Source organism: Copadichromis virginalis, linkage group LG7 (genome assembly GCF_057382275.1).
Source record: "Copadichromis virginalis isolate Kocher_CV1m ecotype Utaka linkage group LG7, C_Virginalis_male_GT1.1, whole genome shotgun sequence".
Lineage (NCBI taxonomy): Eukaryota > Metazoa > Chordata > Actinopteri > Cichliformes > Cichlidae > Copadichromis > Copadichromis virginalis.
The window spans coordinates 28,737,919-28,760,110 of NC_140624.1; the positions used below are offsets into that span (position 1 = coordinate 28,737,919).

Here is a 22,192-nt window from a genome sequence, read left to right on the forward strand (position 1 = left end):
AAAACTCAGTGAAGCCACTGCTTCAGCCCCTGATCATCTCCTCCAGCTGCAGGCCCTCCAGATTTTCACCAGAAAGTCAATACTTGCTGTGAGTGCTCCTCATCCTTCAGCTGAGCTCTCTGAGCAGCTCTCCATCATCTCTGTGAGGGTCTCCCACTGTAGTTTCTTGAAGGGCATTCAAAGCTGTTGTTTGGATGTTTCTGCCTTATGTTGTGTGCTCTGTCAGGATGATCCCACACTGAACTTTTACTCACAGGTCAAAGTTCAGAGGTCAGGTACAAGGACTGGTTTGAACACATGTCAAAAAAAGCCAAGGAAGAATTTTAAACTTTCAGAAAGCAGGAGAACTTTTGCTCAAGGGCACTTTTAAAATAACCAGAAGGTCTGACTCAAGATTTTTGCACACTACTGCGCAAACATCAGAATCAATAATTAATATACATCCCCATCAGTTTTCTCTTCTCCGCGCTCTTATTTTGACACACTTCACAGGAAATGAGTATGTACATACGTATGCCGTCACTTCAGGCCCGTACCTTCGTCCCCACTTACCGCTGTTTCTGTCTCAGGTGATGGACGCTCAGAAGGTAAGAGTGTGATCAATCGGTGATCAATCGAGCAGTGAGTGAAAGTTAGGGGAGTGAGGGGGGCGGACGTGGTGGAGGGAGAGGTGCAAGGAAATGGAAGCAGAGGAGGGGGGATTAGCTGCTAGCGGTTAGCGGTTAGCTTCTCTTTCTCTGGTGGACCGAGCTTCAGTGAGAACAAGAGCTGTGCATTATAACATACTGATCAGTCGGCGAGTACAGGTGGGGGTCACATGACCTTTAGCGTGTTCAGACTTTGGGGTCACAATGAACCCTCCAAGTTTCAAAATAAAACCCGTACATCCGAAGTAATTTTCATAGTAAAATACCTCATTCCTGTTCAAATGTGCTTTACTGAGTTTCTAAAAACATACGCGTTACAAAAGCGTGAAATTACAGTTCAGTATCAGTGCACAGCCAACAAAATGTACATGTCAATCATTCAATCAATAGTCAGTCAGTTCATTCTTAGAGCATCATCATCTCAGGGCTACCAGGTGAAGCTTCGATCTGTGCTTTCACCTTTTATTTTGGTTCAGTGTGTCCAGACTTCCTGCCAGACTTCCGTTGAGTCTTTAACCAATGAGAGCGCCATCTGAAGGTCGGACAGCTGCAGTTCTAACAGGTGGAGCAGGCAGGTGTGTGCGGGCCAGAGACTGGCAGGATGGTGATGGTTGTATTCACCTCAGCTAGGATGCCAAGCCTTCTTTGGTCCATTATGGTCTACGGAGGCTGATCCTGGTCGAGGTGTTTAACCCGCCTTCTGAGCCGATGCTCTCGTCTGATTGGTCTCTGTCAGGTGTGGAATCAGGGAGGAAGATGAGGAAGAGGAGCTCTGTGTGTCTCGCTGTCTCTGCTCTAACAGTTTTGTGATTACTTAGTGCTGCTTAAGGCTTCACCAACATGGAGGAAGGTGCTGTAAAAAATAGTTTATTTTTTAAATGTTTGTTTGTAAACAGGAAGCTCTGCGCAGGATTATCAGCACATTGGCCAGTAAGAACGAGGAGCTCCAAAACTTCCTGGAAGCAGTTGATCACACGCTGACGGGCCTGCAGGTCAGCTCATTAATCAGCTGAATTAACAAAGGGAAGGGCTTAGGTGGATGGGACAAGAGAAACTAAAGGAAAAATAACTAAAGTTAACTTTGCTAAATCAGGAGGAGTCATGCAAGGTGATGTCAGACTTGGAGGCAGAGTTGGAGAAGCTAAACTCTGCCCTGGAGGAGAAGGGGGCGGAGCTCCGTTACATAATCAAAGAAGAGAAGCAAAGAAAGGAGGCGGAGCTTCAGGTAGAAACTTTATTTTTTAATGAATTATTTTTATCTGGAACACTTTATTTTTTAGTATATTATTTAGTTTTACATATTTATTTACTCATTGTTTTTAAAGTGATTTTTTCTACTTTGCAAATAAATAATATTTTACATTTAATGTATATACATTCATAAATATTTTTTATATCTATTCATTGGCAGCACTTTATTTGTTTCCATTTTTTATTTTTGAAGCTATTGATTGCTTGACTGGGTTGTTTTCTGCATGGTGTTTCAGAAGCAGCTGTCAGAGGGCAAGTTTGCTCTGGTCTCTTGCGAGGAGCTTCTTGACTTTGCAAATCAAACACTTACGATCAACACTGAAGAAGAATTTCTCGCGGTGAGGCGTGATGAAGACAAGGAAGATGATGTCATCAGTTCATTTAAAAAAAACTAAAAATGTTTTTTTGTTTTGTTTTCAGGCAGCAAAACAAATCAAAGAACGGTATGTCTGATTTGTTTAATGTGTAAAGCTGTGTAATGTGTGTTTTCATTGTCATTTCATTTCATTTGATGATATCAGATGTTTGTTTTTGTTTGTTTGTTTACAATGTTTCTTTTTGATATCATTGATTCTTCTGAATCTTTTCAAACTAACAAACCACTTACTGAAGCTCTCCAATGATTTGCATACAAACTCCGCCCCAACCTTTCTAACCCCATCCCTAAATACTAACACCTAACCCACCCCACTCCATTGGGATCCGCCCCAACACTGTTACTAGGGTAACAATGGCGCCGGCGTTCCGCCTAACCACTCGCCCTGCGGTGTCAGACAACATGTCACAATTTACTGTGGACTTCAGTGCAGAGAGGGCGGGGCTTCAACGACTTCACTTTCTGCCAGGTCAGTTGACGCAAACAGTTCAGGTGGTTGTTCTGTGAGGTCAGAGGTCACATGTTTTTCTTGTTTCTCAGTGCCGAGAGCTCCACAGATCGATGCCTCCAGTTGTGTAGTCCGTGACAACACCATCACGGTCACCTGGCGACCGCCCGGTGAGGCAGACAGTGGTGGCGATAGCAGCAGCAGACCAATCGAACGTTACGACCTAGAGTACCGAAAAACGGACCGTGACAGCACACTGAGAGTGGCAGGAGAGGCATGCTGGGAGAAAGTCTGTGACATTATCGAACCTCAGGTCACCATCTCAGGTAAAAGGTCAGAGGTCATTATTGCATGGCTACAGCATCATTGAGTTTAAACCAATTTCTGCATTTCAGGTTTGAAGTTCGATTCGCGTTTCATTGCCATTCGAGTCCGAGCTAGAAACAAAGCGGCAGCTGGCGAGTTCTCAGAGCCTATCGCCATAGAAACAACAGGTGAGCACACGACGTGGAATATTTAACTGTGTTTGAGGGGCGGAGCCTCAGATAATGATGACGCCTTGTTTTCCATGTTTTTGTCTGCAGCGTATAACTTCAGCTTCGACGCTTCAACAGCGCACGCTGAGCTCAAGGTTCAGGGTGACACGGTGACCTGGGAGCCTCAGGGGGTCAAAGGTCATGATCCTCGCCTGCGAGGCAAAGAGAACAAAAGCAGGTGAGGACAGCTGTTAGTGATGAGGCCGTTGTGTTTTTTAATACACCTGAATGTATCTTAGAAGCACGGTAAAGTTCATCGCTCACAGTATTGTGAAATGCACAGGCTTTTATTGTGAAAGAGAAAGAACAGGAAGATGCACTTTTCTCACCTGTAGAGTGACACACCTGTGCTGGTCAGGTAACGACAGCAGGAGGTGCTCTTAATTCCCTGAAAAAGCTGGTTGGGCCACATCACTTTTTTTGCTGATTTTTCGTATCTCCCTCTGTGACTGGACGCCGCCAAGCTGTACATCATCACTAACTGTTTGTCATTTTATCTCTGACCTCCTAAATAAACATGCTGGCCCTGCCGGAATGGGTCAGCTGATTCAAGAGAATTGTAGAGTCAGGAGGCCACACCTCCTCATTACACATTTACTGATCAGCTGACTCATTCAGAGGTGAGATCGTGATGAGATCACAGCGGCTACCTGTCTCACCAGTTCACACGTGCCTCAGTAAATAACCTTTAACCTTTTTATCCCTCCTCAGTCTCCGTGCTGCTTCCTCTCCAACTTGCTCAGGTAGAAACAATCATGGCTGAGTGGTTTCCTAGCAACCAATCACTCTCTCCATTTGCCATTTTCACATCACTGCTGACATCACATCAGCGTTTAATTTCCTGTTTTAATTAAAAAGTTCATGTTTGGTTTTATTTCAAAATAAAGGCTTAACATGTTTAAAGGAAATGATGTCGTAACATAAACTTTTCTTCCATCATGTAACAAATGAAATGTTTTTGTCACGCTCATCTTCCTCTCTGCTGCATCATGCTTTGGCACAACCTCATTGGCTGTTTCACCTTGCCGTTTCATTCCCGCTATGCTGTTGACATTTATTAACATTTTTTTTTGTGTTTACCTCAGCAGCCGGAGCGCCACGCCATCACCCAATAAAACGGCTGCAAGTCGAGGAGGACGCGATCGATTTGCTGGGGAGTCATACACAGTGCTGGGTAGTAATACTGCACTCTTATTGCAGTACTAATACTGTAGTAACACTAAAGTGAATGTCTTTAAGATGTCAGAATTTTAAAAAAAAAAGTTGATTTAATAACAACTTGGATTTAATGATTTGACATTGAAATTTTATTCATTTTTTAAAATAATTTTTAATAATACAAGTTAAAATAAAAGATTTCTAATTTTAAAAATTAAAAAGAAATTCCTTCCTGGTCTCCTAGGTGACGAGGAGATGACTAATGGTTGTCACTACTGGGAGCTCCGCCCCCTGGCTGACTGGAAATCATTCAGTGTAGGGGTGGCCTATCGGGGCAGCCTGGGACGCTTTGACCAATTAGGGAAGGGCACCGGTTCGTGGTGTCTCCACGCCAGCCAATGGCTGCAGAGCTCTCTTGCCGCAAAGCACAACAACCGAGCAAAGACACTGGATTGGCCATTACCTCACCGAATCGGAATCTACTGTGACTATGACAACGGTCCGAAAAACAAAGAGTATTTTCAACTTCCTGGTTGCTCATTGACAGTGTGTTTGTTTTTTTGTTTGTTTTTGTTTCTGAATTGACTTCCTGTTTGTTTCAGGTGATTTGTTGTTTATTGATGTAGATCATCTTCGTCTTGTTCACGCCTTCAAAACAAAGTTCAGCCAGCCGCTTGTCCCCGCCTTCACCGTGAGTACTATAACAGTAACACTACAGTAATAGTACAGTAATACTGTACAGTCACGGTTAAGTAACGGTACACTGACAGTATCACAGTACTCTCAATATATTACAGGACATACTCTGCATGTATTAAAGTGCTAACTGCTGTAAAACTGTGCCTTAGGTTTGGTGTGGTGGTATCACCATAGCGACAGGTCTTCAGGTGCCGAGCTTTATGGGAAATTTCCTGACAACCAATCGGAGCCTCAGCAGCCTTTCCCCGTGATCGACTGATGAGTGGTTTTATTTTAAGTCATATCATTGCTGTTTGTAATTCTTAAAATCAATAAGTTTCTATCAGATTTATTGCTATTGAGCATCAATTTTACAACAGTTTTTACTCTACTGTGAGGCTTTTATTGTGAAAGTCTGGAACTGAAGCCATAGTATGTAGCTGTGGATTTTCCTTTGAAAACTGCACCTAGATGTAATTTATTTTCAAGTTCTCTGTTTGTCGTGTAAGATACCATTATTCTGAAAGAGTGGACTAGAGACAGTGCTGCACATTGCTACTAAACTTTATTTTGAAACTTCTTATTCTGACCACATGACTGACTTTTATTGTGAAGGAACCAGGGTATAAGATTTTATGAAATCATTGATTAAAAAGTGAATTTATTGATCTGACCAGAATCAATGTTTTCTGTCAATGAACACAGTTTTAAAAATAAAAGCACACAGAAAATGCTCGGTGATCCCATCAAAATAAAACATGAATAATTTACAGAATCTTTTTACAGTGTAACACCACCCAGCAGCCAATCAGGAGAGAGAAAGTGTGACATCAGCCGTTTGGGACAAATTAAAATAATTAAGGATTATTGATCTGAAGCTCCTCTTCATCACTTCTCCTCAGACAATCCTCTGTGCTCGTCTTTGTCTTGCCTCTTCTTCGCCTCCTCTGCCTTCCTCCTGCAGACCTCATAGAGGCGAAAGGCAGCAAAGGCGGTGGCGAGCAGACAGGCAGCTCCCAGGATTGACCACCAGCTGAAGGAGGAGGAGGAGGCTCCCTGCAGAGAGGAAGGGGAGGACTGCGTGAGCAGGAGGTCACGTTGGACCCAAAATCAAAAGTCTGACGGTTACCTTGATGAAGCTATAGACTCCAAAACACAGGAGGATGATCACAGCAAGGATCTGAATGCAGACGGGAGGACTGGAGTCAGCTGCCATGATTGGTCCTTTTGTTAAATGTCACAAGCCAATCAGAACACCCGATTTCAGATTTAAAATCAATTTTTAACTTTACCTCTGTTTGTTTATAAAGTCTTTTATTGTAAAACAAAAAATCCTGACGTATGCCTTTATCCTGTGAAGTCACAGGATAAAAAAAAAAAAGTTAAAGGTAAAAATATGAAAACATTTATATCAATAGAAATAACAGAATTAAAAATCAAACTGAAGAAAAAAGTCACGTAAATAAATAAACAGATTAAAAAAATCTCATTAAAAATAAGAGTGCGGTGATCTCAGTGTGAACACTGGTCTGAGCGACACAGCGCAACCGAGACGTTTTTAACAGCTACTTTAATCCCACACTGTAAAAAAATTTCACCATCAGCTGATTACACTGTAAAAACAAAAAACTGGTTAAAACTGTAAAATAAATCTCAAACATACATGTTTCTATGAATATATAGCTTTTTGTATTTAAATTAACTTTTATTTACTTTCGTACATGATGAGACAGAACACTAAGTATTAGTTTTAAACATAAAAAAGTAAAATATGGTGGTTAGCACTGTTGCCTCACAGCAAAAAGGTCCTGAGTTCAATTCTACCATCATGCTGGGGTCTTTCTGTGTGGACACAGTCCAAAGACATGTAGTTAGTGGGGAAAAGTTAATTGGAAACAATAGTTGCAAATGGTTGTCTGTGTTAGCCTGTGTTAGCCCTGTCCAGGGTGTAACCTGACTCTCGCCCTAAGACAGCGAGATAGGCTCCAGCACCCTGCGACCCTGAAAAGGGTAAGTGGTGAAAATAAGTAAAGATATTTAAAATGATCTTTCCTCAGTAATATTGAACTAAAACTGATTTAATAAAACATCACAATGCAGAAGTTCTTTAAATTAATCTTATTTTTTTATTGATCGACTTTAAACACTGAAAGTTGTTTTTGTGTTGACGGGGCGTTCAAGGGATCCGCCTCAGCCTCTGCTAATCCTGCACTCAGATTAATGAGGCAGTGAATGCAGCACACACACACACACACACACACACACACACACACACACACACACACACACACACACAGGAAATTAGCTGACTGAGCCTCAGTAAGAAGTTATATTTGTGATAAATTGAGCATAAAAACTGATCATCAGTGAAACTTAAAATTTGTGTCAATTGTATATAAAATTCTGTTTCAAATTATTCTGTACACACACCTGCTTTTTGGAATTATTTGTTGAAGTTTTTTTTAAAGGGAAACAAAGCAAAATGGAAATCAGAGGAGAGGGGGAGGAGTTATCTCTATGGTAACACAGCAACAAACCCAGAGAAACCAGAGAAGAAGGAGAGCAGACTTTGACAAAGGACCAGAGGAGGAGAGGAAGAGGAGGATCAGCAGCAGGTGAGCAGAGAAGCTGGTGACTCTATTTCCCATCATTCAGGGCTCAGTTTGATTCTGTGGTTTGTATCTGAGGTGCTTCAGATGTCATGCTCATCATCACCATCACTCTGTAGCTGCCACCTTTATCTTCATCAGGCTGTAACTCTGCTCATGACAGGACAATGGCCTGTTTCCGGGGCAACCGGGAGGAGTTTTACGGAGAAGTGCTTCTATTGGACAACAGAAAGCTGACACTGACGGTCGAACAGGGCATCAAGGTCAGTGCCGACTTCCCGTTGGCCGTTTCCTCTCCCCTCTGAGTAAGACTGTCACCACTCTGTGGCCTCCATCAAACCTCTATGCAGTTAGAGGGGACTGACTTTGAAAGATCATTATTAAGAACTTCCTGTTATGAACTTTGATTTTAGTGGCAGTAAAAAATAGAAAACCTGACAGGTTTGATAGCTGTGTATTATTGTGGGGTCTTTACCTTACAATATATATTGTTGTGGTGGTATATATATTTATATATTGTTGCATTGAACTGATTGGGCGGAACGGTAATACAATGGTTAGAACTGTTGCTTGACAGCAAGAAGCTCTTGAGTTCAGCCTTGCCGGCTTTTCTGTGTGGAGTCTGCATGTTCTCTCCAGGTTCTACAGCTACCTCCTACAGTGCAAAGAAAAGCAGTTAGTGGGGTAAGGTTAACTGGTGAATCTAAATTGCCCATAGGTGTGAATGGTTGTCTGTTTCTCTGTGTTAAATTAGCACTGCGTCAGGCTGTCAATACAGGGTCTACAGGGTCTGGCAATAATACTGTCCATCCCACGGACTTATCTCAAATCTCATGGCGATAGAGCCTTCTCCGTGGCAGGTCCCAGACTTTGGAGCAATTTAAATCACTACTAAAGACACATTTTATGCCCTGGCTTTTAACACACTATGACCCAAGTATTCTGGTCTTATTTTAATAATTGTAGTTATTGTTTTAATTCTTTTATTGTCCTATTATTGTTTTATATTATTATTATTGTATTACATTGTTGCTTTTTAATGCCATTTTTATATTGTTAAGCACTTTGTGCAGCATCGGCTGTTTGAAAGGTGCTATATAAATAAACTTGACCTTCACCCTACCTCTTGCTTATAGTGGCTTGCATAGGCTCCATCCCCCCATGACCCGATAAGGCTAAGTGGAAGAGAATGAATGGATGAATTGAACTGAATTGATAGGTTTGATAGATCTGATAAGTTCTTCAGCATCCTGTCTCTGTGAGTGATGAAAGCTCTGAATGTGACGCAGTGTATTGTCCTCAGAGATCATCGAAGGCGGTCTCCATCTTGCAGCTGGTGTTCGTTGAGCTAGGCGTGGTCGAGGTTGAGTTCTTCGGTTTAAAGTTCTGTGACAACTGGCAGCAGACGGTGAGAACACAAACAAGAAGTCCAAACTGAGCGCGCTCAGGAGCAGCAGCAGTTACTGTTTGTGTTTCTTTCAGCTCTGGTTGGATCCTTCAAAGACTCTGTCACAGCACAAGGAACTCGGTGAGCTGCAACATGAAATTCATCAGTAACATAACTGATCTGTCTTATTGATTTATCCTCAGATTCTCAAACAGCACATTTCTCATTTTTTGTTCCAGCTGGGCCGCCGTACATTTTCTACTTTGGAGTCAAATTTTACATTGAAGATCCATCGAAGCTGAACGAGGAAACAACCCGGTATGTTTCAGTGCAACCTAACAAATCCATGAAACACTAAACGCATCATATCTGTCTCAACAAGCCTGCCACCTCATCAAAGGTGGCCTTATATGGCCATCTGCCACGGGTGCCCTTAACGGTCCCCCCTCCCCAACATGGGTGGCCTTATGTGGCCCTCTGGCATGACTAAGCCACCATAATTTCATCTGCTTTTTAAATACCCTTGGTGAAACTCATGTGTTTCCTGTGTCAGGCGTCAATTTTACCTCCAACTTTGTCAGGATGTACGTCGAGGTCGCCTGCCATGCTCCGGCCACCTCAGAGCTCAGCTGTGCGCTCTGATGCTGCAGGGTGAGAAGAAAATGTATGGAATTATTTTTCTATCATAAGTCACAAACGACAAAAGATAATACAGGCATTACATTACATTCTTTGTGCATAAGTTTGAGCTGCATATACATATAGAAAATGTGTTCCTGACAGAGAAGATTTCTGACATTTTGTGTCAATTTAAGAATGTAACAATTTGATTATTTCTAATAAAAAGAGTGTGAAACTCAAGATCGACTTGTATGTTTAATTATGTGGGCTAAAGCCAATAAGAAAGTTACAGACTTTTTATGAAACGTGTATACTTACTGCATTTGATGTATTTTAACCATATATAATACATATTAGAGAATGTAACACCTGCATATGTGTAAAGAAAAGGCTTTGAATTTGATTCTGCACGTCTCCGAAAACGTCAGAGCACTTTTGCAAATGAAATGAGTAAAATGAAATATTTGCTCAGAATATGTTTTTTCTCGTGTATGACTTGTGACATCAAAATAATTCTGTACACCCGTTCATATGTGTGACTTCTTCATCAGTCAGTAAGTTCATTATTGATCTCCCATGTTTGTTTCAGCGGATCGAGGCAACCAGAGTGAGGACAACACATCAGATGCTGAGGAGACGCAGGAAGTTCAACTCATCCGCAAAACGCTCAGGTACACAGGAAATGATGCCATGCTGTTAAAGGTCTTGTTTCTGTAATCACATGACCTGATCCCATATTTTATTTTGTTCTGCCACCATCAAAAATATTTTTAAAAAATGATCAATAATCAATACACGACAAAAGATGGAGCTGCACACTAACAAAAGAAATCACTTTGATTGATTGAATGATTGATTGATTCTTTCTCTTGCTGTGCAGTGGCGTCCCTCGCTCTGAGGCTCAGCGCCACTTCCTGTCTGTCTGCAGCTCTCTGCAGATGTACGGCGTCTCTCTGTTCGCCGCCTATGTAAGCCTTTTGATCACTGATCAATACAAGAACTTCAGCCGATCAATCACTGATCCGTGCTGACACCATGACTTTGTGCAGGGGGAGAACCACACCGAGTACTTCCTGGGTCCAACACCAGTAGGAGTGGTCATCTTCAAGAACAAAGAGCTGGTGGGAAAATATCTGTGGTAGGTTAAAAACGCCTGGATGACATCACAGTGATATGACCCAAACAGAAGGTTCATATCAGTGTTAATATTTAATGATATGTATTGATCAGTTTAAATGTGTGTTAACATTTCCCTGAGATGAAGACAATGAGTCATGGTCAGGAGGATTAACAGCTAGGGGGGGCAGCAAGGAGGGGGCGGGGCCAAAACAAGAGGAAACAGAAATATATGACCTCAGTCATGTGACCCTCAGCTTGCTGTCTTTTGCAGGCAGCGAATCATCAAACTTCACTACAAAGACGAGAAGTTCGAGCTCAGAGTGTCAGGCAGAAACGTGAGTTCCTATTGGCTGACTAATGCTAAGCTAATGCTAACAGTGATCATTAGATAAAAAACATATTTTTTAAAAATGCAAAAACGTTATTTATAAAAGAAACTGCATGGCTTTCAGGGTTCAGCGACATCGTTCTTCTTCCAAACATCCGACTGCCGCAGCTGCAAACATTTGTGGAAGTGTTGCGTTGAACATCACACCTTCTTCAGGTAATGCACACCGGCCTCTGTGATGATATTTAATCTGCTCACCTTCTCCAGGTATTCAGCTCTGCACACTTTGTATCTGATTCTGAAACAAAATGTTTCAGCTTCTCCTGGTTTCTTCTGATTGGCTCATCTGGCTTCCATAAACTAAACCTGGTTCTCGTAGGCTCCACCTTTCCCTCTTCTCAAATCACCCCATGAGCCTGCCTTTACCCATTTCACATGTGTCAGAAAACCTGAAAATAGTGAAAAAAATAAGGATACCTGCACTCTGTGACATCACACAGATCCATGAGGAGAAAAAAAGAGACAAACACACCCATACACATACAGACTCACACAGACACACACACAGACACACACACAGATACACGTGCACAGAAAGACACAGACACGCACTCACGCAGAACTCAAATTTTTTTTGTTTTCAGGATGTCAGAGATAAACCTTTTAACACACAAACTGAACCACAATAGGTAAGCACACACACACACACACACACACACACACACACACACACACACACACACACACACACACACACACACAAACGTTTCTGATGATGCATCCTTTTCTTCCAGTTTCACTTGCTCTAAAACTCCGTCTCTCCGTCTGTTGAAAAATGGCATTGACAACAAAACGGCATCAGCTGATGTGTGTGTGAGGGCAACGCGTCAAGGTGTGTTTAGGAAGACATGCTGTGGTTTTACTATCTGCTCCTGTAATAAAATAAACTACAGCTCTGTCCCCAATTCTCTATTCCAGCCAATCATAAGCCAAGTTGCAGTAGTGAACTAATAACAAAACACAGCGCACTACCTGCTGTTCAGAGGTGAGAGAATGTGCTGATGTCATGTGATGCTGACATGCGATGATGTATTTTGATCACGTATCTGAACTTGCAGAGGGTCAGAGGGCAGGGCGAAGCCTGATCATGCTAAGCCCAGTGCACCATGGGAAAACAACACAAACATGTACGTTTAAAACAACCTTCTGCAAGGTGTAATCTGATTACTGATACATGTAATTAAATTAATGCAGAATGTAATCTGATTGCCACTGTAATCTCCGATTTCCTTGAAACAGTGGTCTGTTCAACCCAAAGTTTTGTCCAAACACCAACAAAGACGAACAAGTCCCAGGAAGACCACAAAGGTAAGGCAGGAAGGGAGAAAGGAAATGAAGGAAGGATGAAATGGAGGCTTAAATGAAAAAAGGAAGAAAGTAAGGAAGGGATAGGGAAAGAAAGGTATAAAAAAATGGGAGGTTGGAAAGAAGGGAGGGAGGACAATGGGGAGGAAGTAAGAAAAACGGGAAAGAAGGAGTCAGGAAGGGAGGAAGGAATAGTAAAGAGGGAACTAAAATGACACATTTTCCTGTTGGTGTTTGAGGCGGAGCAGAAGTCTTGATGGAGATCGACCAATCAGAGAGCAGAGGAGGAGGTAAGGAAACTGTCATTTCTTTAATGCCTTCATTTGTTTCTAATGAAAGCTGTGTCCAAATTCAGAGGCTGCAACCGAGACCTTCAGATTTGCGTCACCGCTCTCTCGGTGGAGGTTAATAAAGTCAGCCGTCTGCTCCTTGCTATGTAAAATATAACAGGGCATTGGAGTAAATTTTCTACCATCTCACACTTCTGTTTAATCAGTTTTCTGTTTGATGTTTATTCAGCTATGTGAAAACTATAACTTTAATCTCAGCCAAACTGATTTATTCATAAACAGATAAAACACTGGAAAAAGCCAAACATTTTTAAGTTATCTGAGTGACTTATATATCATGTTTAACCTGAGTAGCAAAGACCACAGGGGGTTGAAAATGATTTGCCGGGAGTTCGCTGTTCTCGCCAGCTCTAGTGAGCGTTGACCACCTGGTTAGCTATCGAGCTGGTGGGTAACAGATGGCTCCAAAAATGTCGGAGCACTTTTGCAAATATGTGATATATGTGTGTTGATAAATTAAGCAGATATTTGAAGTTTACACAGCTACATTCTTGCCTGAAATGTATCATAAAAGTTTATTTTGTGACCCAGAAAGAGTAATCAAAATAATATTACAACTAAGTAGCTGCCGCCATTGTTGGAAACTGGAATTGGCTGTGCCACGCTATGAATTCTGGGATGTGGCAGGCCACAAAGGACACCTGACTCCTTCAAATCTGAGGAAAAGGAGGACACATTTGTCAGCCGCATTTGGAGGAGTCTTTGAATTGGGATAGCCTACGTCACGATGTATGTGACGTAATCGGCCTTCAAATGCGGCCTCAGGAGGATGCACCCTCTGAATTTTATTCAAAAGTTTTTTCATGTTTGTCCTCTGTGTGTCATGATGGTCTGCCCACCCTCAGGTTGACCGTTCAAGATATTTAATTGGCTCTCTGCCCAGCAGGTCTCATTCCCGTGGCAACACGAGCAGCGGCAGCGAATCAGAAAAGATGTCAAGTAATAGTGAGCGGTGCCGAAGAAGACCCCCAAAATGGTAAAAAAAAAAAGTTAGCTTAGCGTCTTTGTGTGGCTAACACTGATGCTAACTGAGCTAACTGTATCCATAATTTCCCATTTGTACTTAGCAGTCGCCACAGTGACCACGGTCCTGACACAACTTCCTGCCACCATCGCCGCCGCCACACCCAATCGTAAGTAAAACACAATGGTAACAATGCTAACATGTGCTAAAGGCTATTGCTAACACTTGTTGTGTTTGTAGCCACAGTCCTGACAACCAAATATGGAAACACATCCAGTAAGTTACACATTACAGAGTACTCTGATTAATTGCAGTAGTCCAATTACTTCCAGTACTCAGAATACTGTGTGTCCTTACCATGTCTCCAGGAAGGAGTTGGTGGAGCCTCCCAGTTTGATTGACAGACAAATGGAGGACATACCTTATAAGGAAGTAAGGTAAGTGAGGGAATAGGGCTTTGGCGTTGACGTCACGCGGCCGTGCATTGTGGGATCGTGGCGCCATGTCAGAAGGCCAAAAAAATCAAGACAAACACACTGTGTTGGAAGCGGGACTGCCAGAACCATGCTTAAAATTAGCGCAAAAGACAAAGGGCTGTATCGTGACCGATTGCACCCAGAAGCCAAGAGACGGTACTTGGAAAAAATAGCGTGCATCGGTAATGTGGACCCGTATGAAATAAGGCAGTGGAGTGGAAACCCAGACAGCCTACCGCTGTTGTCCTATCCCGATATCTTCGCGTACCTTGTCTGTGGAGTCAGCGCATAGGGGAAATCATTTTCATAATTATAAATCCCTGGAGGCGCACATCTGATTCACAAACGGTTGGGTACAAGATTTGGCCGTTTTTAAGCCTCCACGTTGGCAGTACGTTGACCATATGACCAAGATACAGCCAGAGGTTGCACATAACATTGACTTCTCCTCAGCACCTGCCCCAAAAATTGCTCTAGATGAACGATTCATGATTGATGCCAGCTGTGCGTTGCCATGTAAATAGTTTGCATTTCATGTGTATGTACTTGCTAAGTACATTTGAACAGATCTTGAAAAAAAACAAAACATACTTTTTTCTGTTTTATTGAAACCACTTTACAGAAAGTACAATTATTTACAATGAACTGTACATGCAACACAGCAGTTTTATGAATATTCAACAAGAGCAAGTTTCATTTGGCCCTGGTTTGACCAAGGGGCACATATTCACCAAAACACAGCACACCTTAACAATCTTATCAATCAGTGCTGTCTTCACCCTCACATGATGTGAGTAATCGGATTGGCATTGTAGTGTGTAGCATTTTGAACTTGTTACGCAAACTACCTATTACTCGCTCAACATGAATTCTCAGGTGGGCAATTGCTCTCGTTTGGGGATGGCAGAGAACTCGATATCCGCTCGTCTGACCGCTGCAATCCAAGCCTGACATCTTCGTTTAGTATTATCGGATACATGAGATCCCTCCCGTTGCCTCCAGGAGGGGAAACGATGAAAAGAGAGCCCATTTTCCAGCTTCTTGCCTTCCCTATCATGTGATCTACCGTTGCAACCGACAACACAGTACCTACGAACCACAGCTGACGCTTCCGTGTGCTTTGTCTGGCCTACTGTCATGGCGGGAGGGGGCGTGGCCGTGACATCACGCTCCAAAGCCCAAGGAACTCCAAAGGCAAGGAACTGAGGGAGGGAGGAAGGAAGGAAGGAGGGAACTAAGGAATATATTGGTGTCTTTCAGGGTGTTGGGAGAGCCAGTCAGAATGCGTCGTTCTCGTTGGACTCGACGGCATCAGCGGTGGGTGTCAGCCTCAGACCTCCGGTGGGTGTGGCTCACTGTGTTCACGCCTCATACTGGAAACATTAAATAATCCTAATTTGAATGTAAAGGTCTAAATTGAAAACATTGGTCAACCTTCAATTTCAGGAACAGGCCAAATCACAGTAGGTGAAATTCAGATCCAACCTCAGGTTAGTTCCACAGATGGTCTCAGGTGCTGTCGCCAAAACAAATCAGAGAAACAAGAAACCCGAAATCGCTTTATGATCACTACAGAACAAAGAATCACTCAGAGGAATACAGAAAAATACAGACCGGCCCTCCACTGACAGTCACGACTCTTCTGACCGGCCAAAAGACAGTCAGAAAATCTGGTTTACTGTGGAGTGTAATCTGATTACTGTGGGGTGTAATCTGAAGTAAATTTAGATGACATGGTTTTGGACAGTATGAGAACTGTGACTGATAACTTATCATGTATAATAACTGTATTTTTTACAAGGAATGAAAGAGAAATGTAATAATCAGCTCACTATTAATGACATCATTGGGGCTGCCACTGTTTGCAGTTTATGACACTAATTATTACAAGAGAAAGCAACCGGAGGAAGAACTAAGACATGTAAGGCCAGAGGAAACCACGAGTTCTTTTAAAAATGACCTGTTCATCCACAACTGAGAAAATGTTCATATTGATGGTGCATATGACATTTTTAAGAATATTCATGACATTATAAGATGAAAACTGTCCAACAGTACAATACAGCAGAAACCAAGAACTGATCATTTCCAAATGCATGTAAAAAAGAAAAACACGCTGTATGAGGAATTCATAAATTCAATTCAATTTTATTTACACAGCGCCAAATCACAACAACAGTCACCTCAAGGCGCTTTGTATTGTAAGGTAGACCCACAATAATACATACAGAGAAAAATCCAACAATCATATGACCCCCTATGAGCAAGCACTTTGACAACGGTGGGAAGGAATAACTCACTTTTAACAAGAAGAAACCTCCGACAGAACCAGGCTCAGGGAGGGGCAGCCAGCTGCCACGACCAGTTGGGTTGAGGGGAGGATGATGGGATAAGACATGCTGTGGAAGAGAGCCAGAGATTAATAATTCATTACACAACGAACATGAGAAGCAGAACATAAATGTAAAATTACAAAAATAAGTTTATGTTAAACGGCTATGGTGAAAGAAGTGTTCTTTAAACTATAAGAAACACAGTATGGTGCACTGCCTGCTTCTGAATAAACTAACCCACAAACAAAGTTTATGAAGTCACTTAAATATTGATGTAAGACCTTTTGGGATGGATCTGACTGAAAGCTGCTCCGGTACTTTCTCCGTGACAAACTTACAGCTGATCCTGATGTGTGGCTGTCTGGTGATGCCAACTGAGAAGTCGCCCTTTGCGTTAGAGAAGCTGAAAAATACAGGAGCCTGAAATGTTGCCATGACAACTGTATTAATTTTATTTATACTGGAAATCAGGAAGGATCTCCTCACAGAACTGATCACATCAGAAACAATAAAGCTTTAATCAAACTGAAGCCGTGTACACAGACACGCCAATGTCATTACTGCTGTTGATGACATCGGCACTCTCTTTATTAATAATGGTGATATCAGTATCACTATAACAATGCTACAATAACATGCGTGTAAATTAATATGTAGTGAGGTTTTACATTTGAACTTTTTTGCTTCATTTGTGTTTTAGTTGCACAGAATTGCTTCCTCCTCTTCCTGTTACCACGGCAGCTGACACTTCCTGTCGGTTTCCCACGAGCAAGCACAGTTAAGACATGGGCCGGGCTGTTGTGAAGTCTCGTTTTGAAGCCTTGAAATGAGCATTTCTGCCAAAAAGACAGATGTGATCCAGTGTTTATAGAGGTCAGACAGCTGCTTCCACAGACCTCTACAGGAGCTGTCATCCCTTGTGGGCTTCGGACAGAACTTCATGCTTAGCTTCACCCAGGAGCTGCCTCTATGTTTGTCATCATCACCTCTGTTACCAGTACTAGGGACGGAGCTTTATCAGATGGTACTGGTGTGTCGATTCATAGCCACTGTCCAGAGGTTCTGACTTCCTGTGAAGTTCAGGTCACTTGCTGGTTAAATGTCAAGGATTAGGGTAGATAATATTTACTAAGGCAGGTATCTGGAGGCAATTACAGGTGAGGAGCAGTTTGGGGAGTGAAGGAAATCTAACTCTGGCGTTTCACAAACGCCTTTAATAAGCTTTCTGATTGAAGGCTGGGAGAACTGACCCTGCTTTTGTCCGCCTTCATGGAACAAGTCTAATGGAAGCACAGAAGAGTCTTCACACCTGTGAACACACCTGTCTTACCTGCTTGTATGTGATCAGTTTTTGAGTCTCTCTTTTATTTATGGTCATTTAATTTTTAGTGACTCTTGATGTGAATAAATGGCTGCTTCATCTTGCTCTCTCTGGCAGTGATGAAAAAGGACTTCTCTCTTTTATGATCTTTGAGCTCAAGGCTGTTACATGTAGCTGCTGTCAGCTGTTCTATGTTTGTCGGTCATATTTTGGTCTCATTTTGTTCTCTTTTCTTTTTTTTTGTGGTTTAAAAATCTGAACAATCAATAAAAATCTAACTTACATTAGTATTTAAAAATGTAAATATTGTTTATTAATGATGGAGCTACTGTGGAGAGAAACTGTGAGAACCTCCCTCCAGCCCAGCAGGGGGCGCTGATACACAGCATGCTGAGCACAGAAGAAGACGCAGACTCTCCTCACGTGACCGTCTGCAGCGTGACGTGAGATCAGCTGACTGCGGCCACAGAGGAGGTAGAAGCAGCACAAATCCTCCGTCGACCTTGCTCCGTGTGTCCGCGCAGAGTGACCCAGCATGGCGAGCCAGTCTCAGGGCATCCAGCAGCTGCTGCAGGCCGAGAAGAGGGCGGCCGAGAAGGTGGCCGAGGCCCGCAAGCGTGAGTACCAGTCCGGCCTTCTGGGCGCCGAGCCCGCAGCGGGGCCACTGTTACCTTTGACAGGGAGCAGAAACCGTGTAAGGCAGAACTCGGTCTGTAATTCGGTGAATTTACAGTTTCACTGGCTGCTCGCGTTCTTCTGACGTCAGACACGGACCGGACTCGGTACAGCATCATCGGATCGGTCCTCCGTCAGACTGCTGGCACCTCCCTGAGCACGTCAGGGAGGGGATTATAGCTTTGCCCGATCCGACTCAGATCGGGGTAGAAGCAGGTCTGTTTCCGCTGTGAGGAGAAAACTCGCGGCAATGTAACGGCTCCGTGACCGGGTCAGAACCGTAACACGGTCGGTAACTGCAGGGTGTTCACTTCCGGTCAGCCCATGATTCATGCGCGGGTGTCTGTTTCTGTGCAGTTTTTTTTATCACATGATCAGTGTGGTTCCGGTCTCCTGATGGTGAAACACTGAGGTCATGTGACCTAGAGTCACAGTAGTGTTAATAACCCGCGCATCAATTCATCTGCAGACATTAAACTTCCACCGTCCTCCACCCGTTACCTGTAAACCTGCGGACTGATCTCAGTCCAGTCTTTAAATGGTTTCTCTCTCGTGTTGTGACGTGTGCAGGTAAGAATCGGCGACTGAAGCAGGCGAAGGAAGAAGCTCAGGCTGAGATCGAACAGTACCGCCTGCAGAGAGAGAAGGAGTTCAAGACCAAGGAGGCAGCTGTATGTACCCTAGTCCTTCTCCTCCCCTTCTTCCTCCTCCCTCCTCTTCCTCTCTGTTTACATGCTGAAGAATGATTTATTATTTTCCTTCTTTAATTTAGCGTGAATCACAGAAACAACTTTTTCTTTCTTTCTTTATTTTCTTCTTTGTTTCACTTTCAATTTTTGATTGATTTATATATATATATAAATAAAATTAATTCGTTTCCATTGATTGAATTTGAAAATAAAATCTGAACGTTTACTATATGTGATTGAATATCATTCCTGTACTGCCAGCACAGTTAAGACATGGGCCGGGCTGTTGTGAAGTCTCGTTTTGAAGCCTTGAAATGAGCATTTCTGCCAAAAAGACAGATGTGATCCAGTGTTTATAGAGGTCAGACAGCTGCTTCCACAGACCTGTACAGGAGCTGTTTTCGAAAATGCCTTTAATAAGCTTTCTGACTGAAGGCTGGGAGAGCTGATTCTGCTCTTTTTTTCTACTCTTTTTTTTTTTCCTTTTTAAATAAGTTTTTTGTATTGTTTGTTATGAAATCATTAGTAGTAGTCATTATTAAATCTTTATCTATATAAATGTAAACCTGGTTTTTATACTTAAGTACTCTGTGTATATAATAGTTATTTCAAAATAAAAGTTATATATAATGTTTGTCTGTTTCCGCCCAAACTCCCCCTCCCTCCAGGCTCTTGGTTCCCATGGTAATAGCGCAGTGGAGGTGGATCGTGACACGGCGGAGAAGATGAATCGTATCCAGGCCAGTTACCGTAGTAACCGAGAGGCCGTGCTAACCGAGCTGCTGCGGCGCATCTGCGACATCCAGCCAGAGTTTCATGCCAACTACCGTGTGGCTGGCTGAGGGGGCGAGTATGTTATCTAAGATGAGGGGGGCGGGGCAAACAGAGGAGGCCTGGACATTAGTTTTGTTAGCAGCATTAGCTTGGATAAAGCATGTGATTTCAGAAACTCTATAAAAGTGTTAAAACCTCAGAGAGCTTTTATTTTGAAGGTTAAAGTTCATTTCTTCCTGTTTTCCCATGCTGGGTGAAGGTGTGGTCTAAATGTCGGTGTTACTGTGGTGATGTTTACGAAATATTTATATCAAATTAAATTTGTTTTTCTTTAAGTGTTTCCTTGATCTTGCAAAATAAAAGCCTGTTCTTTCCACTTTGAACACCAGCCAATCAGGTGTAAATTTACCAGCAGTTGCCAACTGATGTGACAGCTGCTAATAGGCTGTTTCACCATAGCTCTGTTGTCTGATTGGCTGGAGAAAGTGGAAAGACTTTTATTATGAAACTACTGTCCAATTCCACATTGTTGTTTCCTGTTTGTGACCATGTAACTTGTTGTTGTTGTCTGTGACATGGTGATGATGAACATATTAAAAATGTTGATTGGCTGAGTCTGTGTGCTGCTGCTCTGTGATTGGCTGAAGGTGTTCCAGGCGCGTTCATAGGGTAACAGGTGCTTACAGATAGCTGTGGGTTTATTCAATTTAATCGTAGTGATATCTATTCATTAAATCCTGAATCGATTTTTTTTTTAAAAATATAAATGTATTTTGCCAGAAATGCCAGAATCTCAGATTAAAACTCACAAAACTATTTCAATATCCGCCAAATGGTTAATTCTGCACAATAAATACAAAGCGTGGATCTTTTACCTGACGGCATGTACGCAGATACGTAAAGACACATAAAAATCACACTTTCTGCACAGCTCTTTCTCTCAGTGAGCTTCAAGAACAGTTTACCATCAAAAATCTTTATTTTCTGCATTATTGCTTGCTTATTATACACCAGTCTGTAGTTGTGTTTAGTGCTGTTGCCCGTTTGTGCTGTTCAATACCGAGTTTTAAATTTTTTTTTAAAAATGATGCCAAATTACAAAATGCTTAGCTGTAACTTTGCTTCACTTCAGCAGCATCAGGTAATGTTCTGCTGATTCATGTTCTTTAATTTTTGATCTACTGCAGAATATTTTTAAGGTTATCTGCTATAAAAAGCCAGGCCGGGTAAATCTCCTTCATGCTTTTCTGTGTTTTATCCTCAGTTACTTTGACACAAAGGCATCACAAGTTTCACCTTTGTTTTTAAACAAGAATATAAAAATATGGATATGTACTGATAAATGATCAGAATGATAATATTTCTGAGTCAAAATTGAATAGAATCAAATCGAATCGGGACCTTGTGAATCAGAATTGAATCAGTTATAGAAATCGGTGACAATACTCATCCCTACTTAGAGAGTCACCTGGGGTGTGTTCCCTTGTTCCTAATGTCTTCCGATTGAGCTCAAGGAAAATTGTGTAGAATACCCAAGGACGTAAGAAAAGATTAAAAACAAAACAAAACAGTGTGCTGAGGATTTGAACAACCTCACACTCCTTTCTGCTTAACGCCATGACACCGCATGTCCGCCATATTGAAACTACTACTATCACGGGTGATATGGTCAGATCACAGATAAGATCAGAGGTGAGCAGTGACGCTGGGTTTTTACATCACCCAACTTCTGAAACCTGCACTGTGATTGGTCGTTTCAGCAGTGACGTGAATGCACCCTCATGTAGTCCAGCTTTATGATCCGGGATGAGGAGAACGATGGAAACTGTGGAAAACATGGAGATCGTGCCCCAATGAGAACAAGATTGTAAGCGAGAGTAAAGATCTCAGGATAAGAGTTCATCCAGTTTAACCTGCAGAAATTCAAACAGCTTTGTTCCTAACAGCAGCTCGGAGGTTCCTCCACTCTTGGTCACTAACATACGAGACGCCATCTTGGTTTTAGCTCTGCAACTCAGGGAAAATTGTTTTTGAGCGTTGATTGTTTCAAAAATCTCAGTATGTCTGTTTGATATATAAAGCTCTGT

General features: G+C 42.3%; 3 protein-coding genes and 1 long non-coding RNA gene across 6 annotated transcripts; 3 read left to right on the plus strand and 1 right to left on the minus strand.

The window, feature by feature from the left end:
* The first annotated feature begins 494 nt into the window (after window positions 1–494).
* fsd1l (fibronectin type III and SPRY domain containing 1-like) lies at window positions 495–5,767 on the plus strand. 3 transcript variants are annotated; one of them, XM_085462882.1, is made up of 13 exons: window positions 495–587; window positions 1,544–1,639; window positions 1,741–1,872; window positions 2,135–2,236; window positions 2,319–2,341; window positions 2,622–2,743; window positions 2,815–3,048; window positions 3,118–3,216; window positions 3,307–3,436; window positions 4,344–4,432; window positions 4,661–4,915; window positions 5,019–5,107; window positions 5,265–5,767. In XM_085462882.1, exons 1-13 carry the CDS (start codon window positions 573–575, stop codon window positions 5,364–5,366), a joined length of 1,488 nt encoding a protein of 495 aa, XP_085319008.1. In that variant the 5' UTR covers window positions 495–572; the 3' UTR covers window positions 5,367–5,767. The 3 variants fall into 3 exon arrangements, with proteins under 3 accessions (XP_085319008.1, XP_085319009.1, XP_085319011.1); XM_085462883.1 differs by having other exon boundaries at window positions 4,347–4,432; XM_085462885.1 differs by lacking the exon at window positions 495–587 and adding an exon at window positions 721–1,222.
* A 1,422-nt stretch (window positions 5,768–7,189) lies between these two features.
* Window positions 7,190–17,477, plus strand: epb41l4a (erythrocyte membrane protein band 4.1 like 4A). Its single transcript, XM_085462881.1, has 23 exons — window positions 7,190–7,709; window positions 7,867–7,966; window positions 9,007–9,111; window positions 9,186–9,231; window positions 9,330–9,408; window positions 9,644–9,741; window positions 10,301–10,382; window positions 10,592–10,679; window positions 10,761–10,849; window positions 11,102–11,165; window positions 11,283–11,374; window positions 11,803–11,847; window positions 11,953–12,050; window positions 12,137–12,203; window positions 12,277–12,345; window positions 12,458–12,526; window positions 12,763–12,813; window positions 13,760–13,849; window positions 13,941–14,006; window positions 14,078–14,113; window positions 14,206–14,274; window positions 15,574–15,654; window positions 17,347–17,477. Exons 1-23 carry the CDS (start codon window positions 7,612–7,614, stop codon window positions 17,426–17,428), a joined length of 1,764 nt encoding a protein of 587 aa, XP_085319007.1. The 5' UTR covers window positions 7,190–7,611; the 3' UTR covers window positions 17,429–17,477.
* LOC146705249 (uncharacterized) lies at window positions 9,661–17,352 on the minus strand. The gene is made up of 2 exons (XR_014921318.1): window positions 16,614–17,352; window positions 9,661–9,734 (listed from the first exon to the last, which is right to left on the minus strand). It is a non-coding gene; the product is annotated as an uncharacterized LOC146705249 (long non-coding RNA).
* A 1,025-nt stretch (window positions 17,478–18,502) lies between the features above and the next one.
* atp6v1g1 (ATPase H+ transporting V1 subunit G1) lies at window positions 18,503–20,719 on the plus strand. Its single transcript, XM_085462886.1, has 3 exons — window positions 18,503–18,584; window positions 19,213–19,313; window positions 20,000–20,719. The coding sequence occupies exons 1-3, from the start codon at window positions 18,503–18,505 to the stop codon at window positions 20,171–20,173; spliced, it is 357 nt and encodes a 118-aa protein (XP_085319012.1). The 3' UTR covers window positions 20,174–20,719.
* The last annotated feature ends 1,473 nt before the right edge of the window (window positions 20,720–22,192 follow it).

What these genes read in the sequence shown, in the direction of transcription:
- epb41l4a (XM_085462881.1), top strand. Translation starts at nt 7,612, where the DNA reads ATGGTAACACAGCAACAAACCCAGAGAAACCAGAGAAGAAGGAGAGCA. An exon ending in GCACTACCTGCTGTTCAGAG is followed by an intron (nt 12,204 to 12,276) that starts GTGAGAGAATGT and finishes CTGAACTTGCAG; the next exon opens with AGGGTCAGAGGGCAGGGCGA. An exon ending in ATCAGAGAGCAGAGGAGGAG is followed by an intron (nt 12,814 to 13,759) that starts GTAAGGAAACTG and finishes TCTGCCCAGCAG; the next exon opens with GTCTCATTCCCGTGGCAACA.
- fsd1l (XM_085462882.1), top strand. An exon ending in ACACGCTGACGGGCCTGCAG is followed by an intron (nt 1,640 to 1,740) that starts GTCAGCTCATTA and finishes TTGCTAAATCAG; the next exon opens with GAGGAGTCATGCAAGGTGAT. An exon ending in TATCGCCATAGAAACAACAG is followed by an intron (nt 3,217 to 3,306) that starts GTGAGCACACGA and finishes TTTTGTCTGCAG; the next exon opens with CGTATAACTTCAGCTTCGAC.
- atp6v1g1 (XM_085462886.1), top strand. Translation starts at nt 18,503, where the DNA reads ATGGCGAGCCAGTCTCAGGGCATCCAGCAGCTGCTGCAGGCCGAGAAG. An exon ending in GGTGGCCGAGGCCCGCAAGC is followed by an intron (nt 18,585 to 19,212) that starts GTGAGTACCAGT and finishes TGACGTGTGCAG; the next exon opens with GTAAGAATCGGCGACTGAAG. An exon ending in TCAAGACCAAGGAGGCAGCT is followed by an intron (nt 19,314 to 19,999) that starts GTATGTACCCTA and finishes CCCTCCCTCCAG; the next exon opens with GCTCTTGGTTCCCATGGTAA.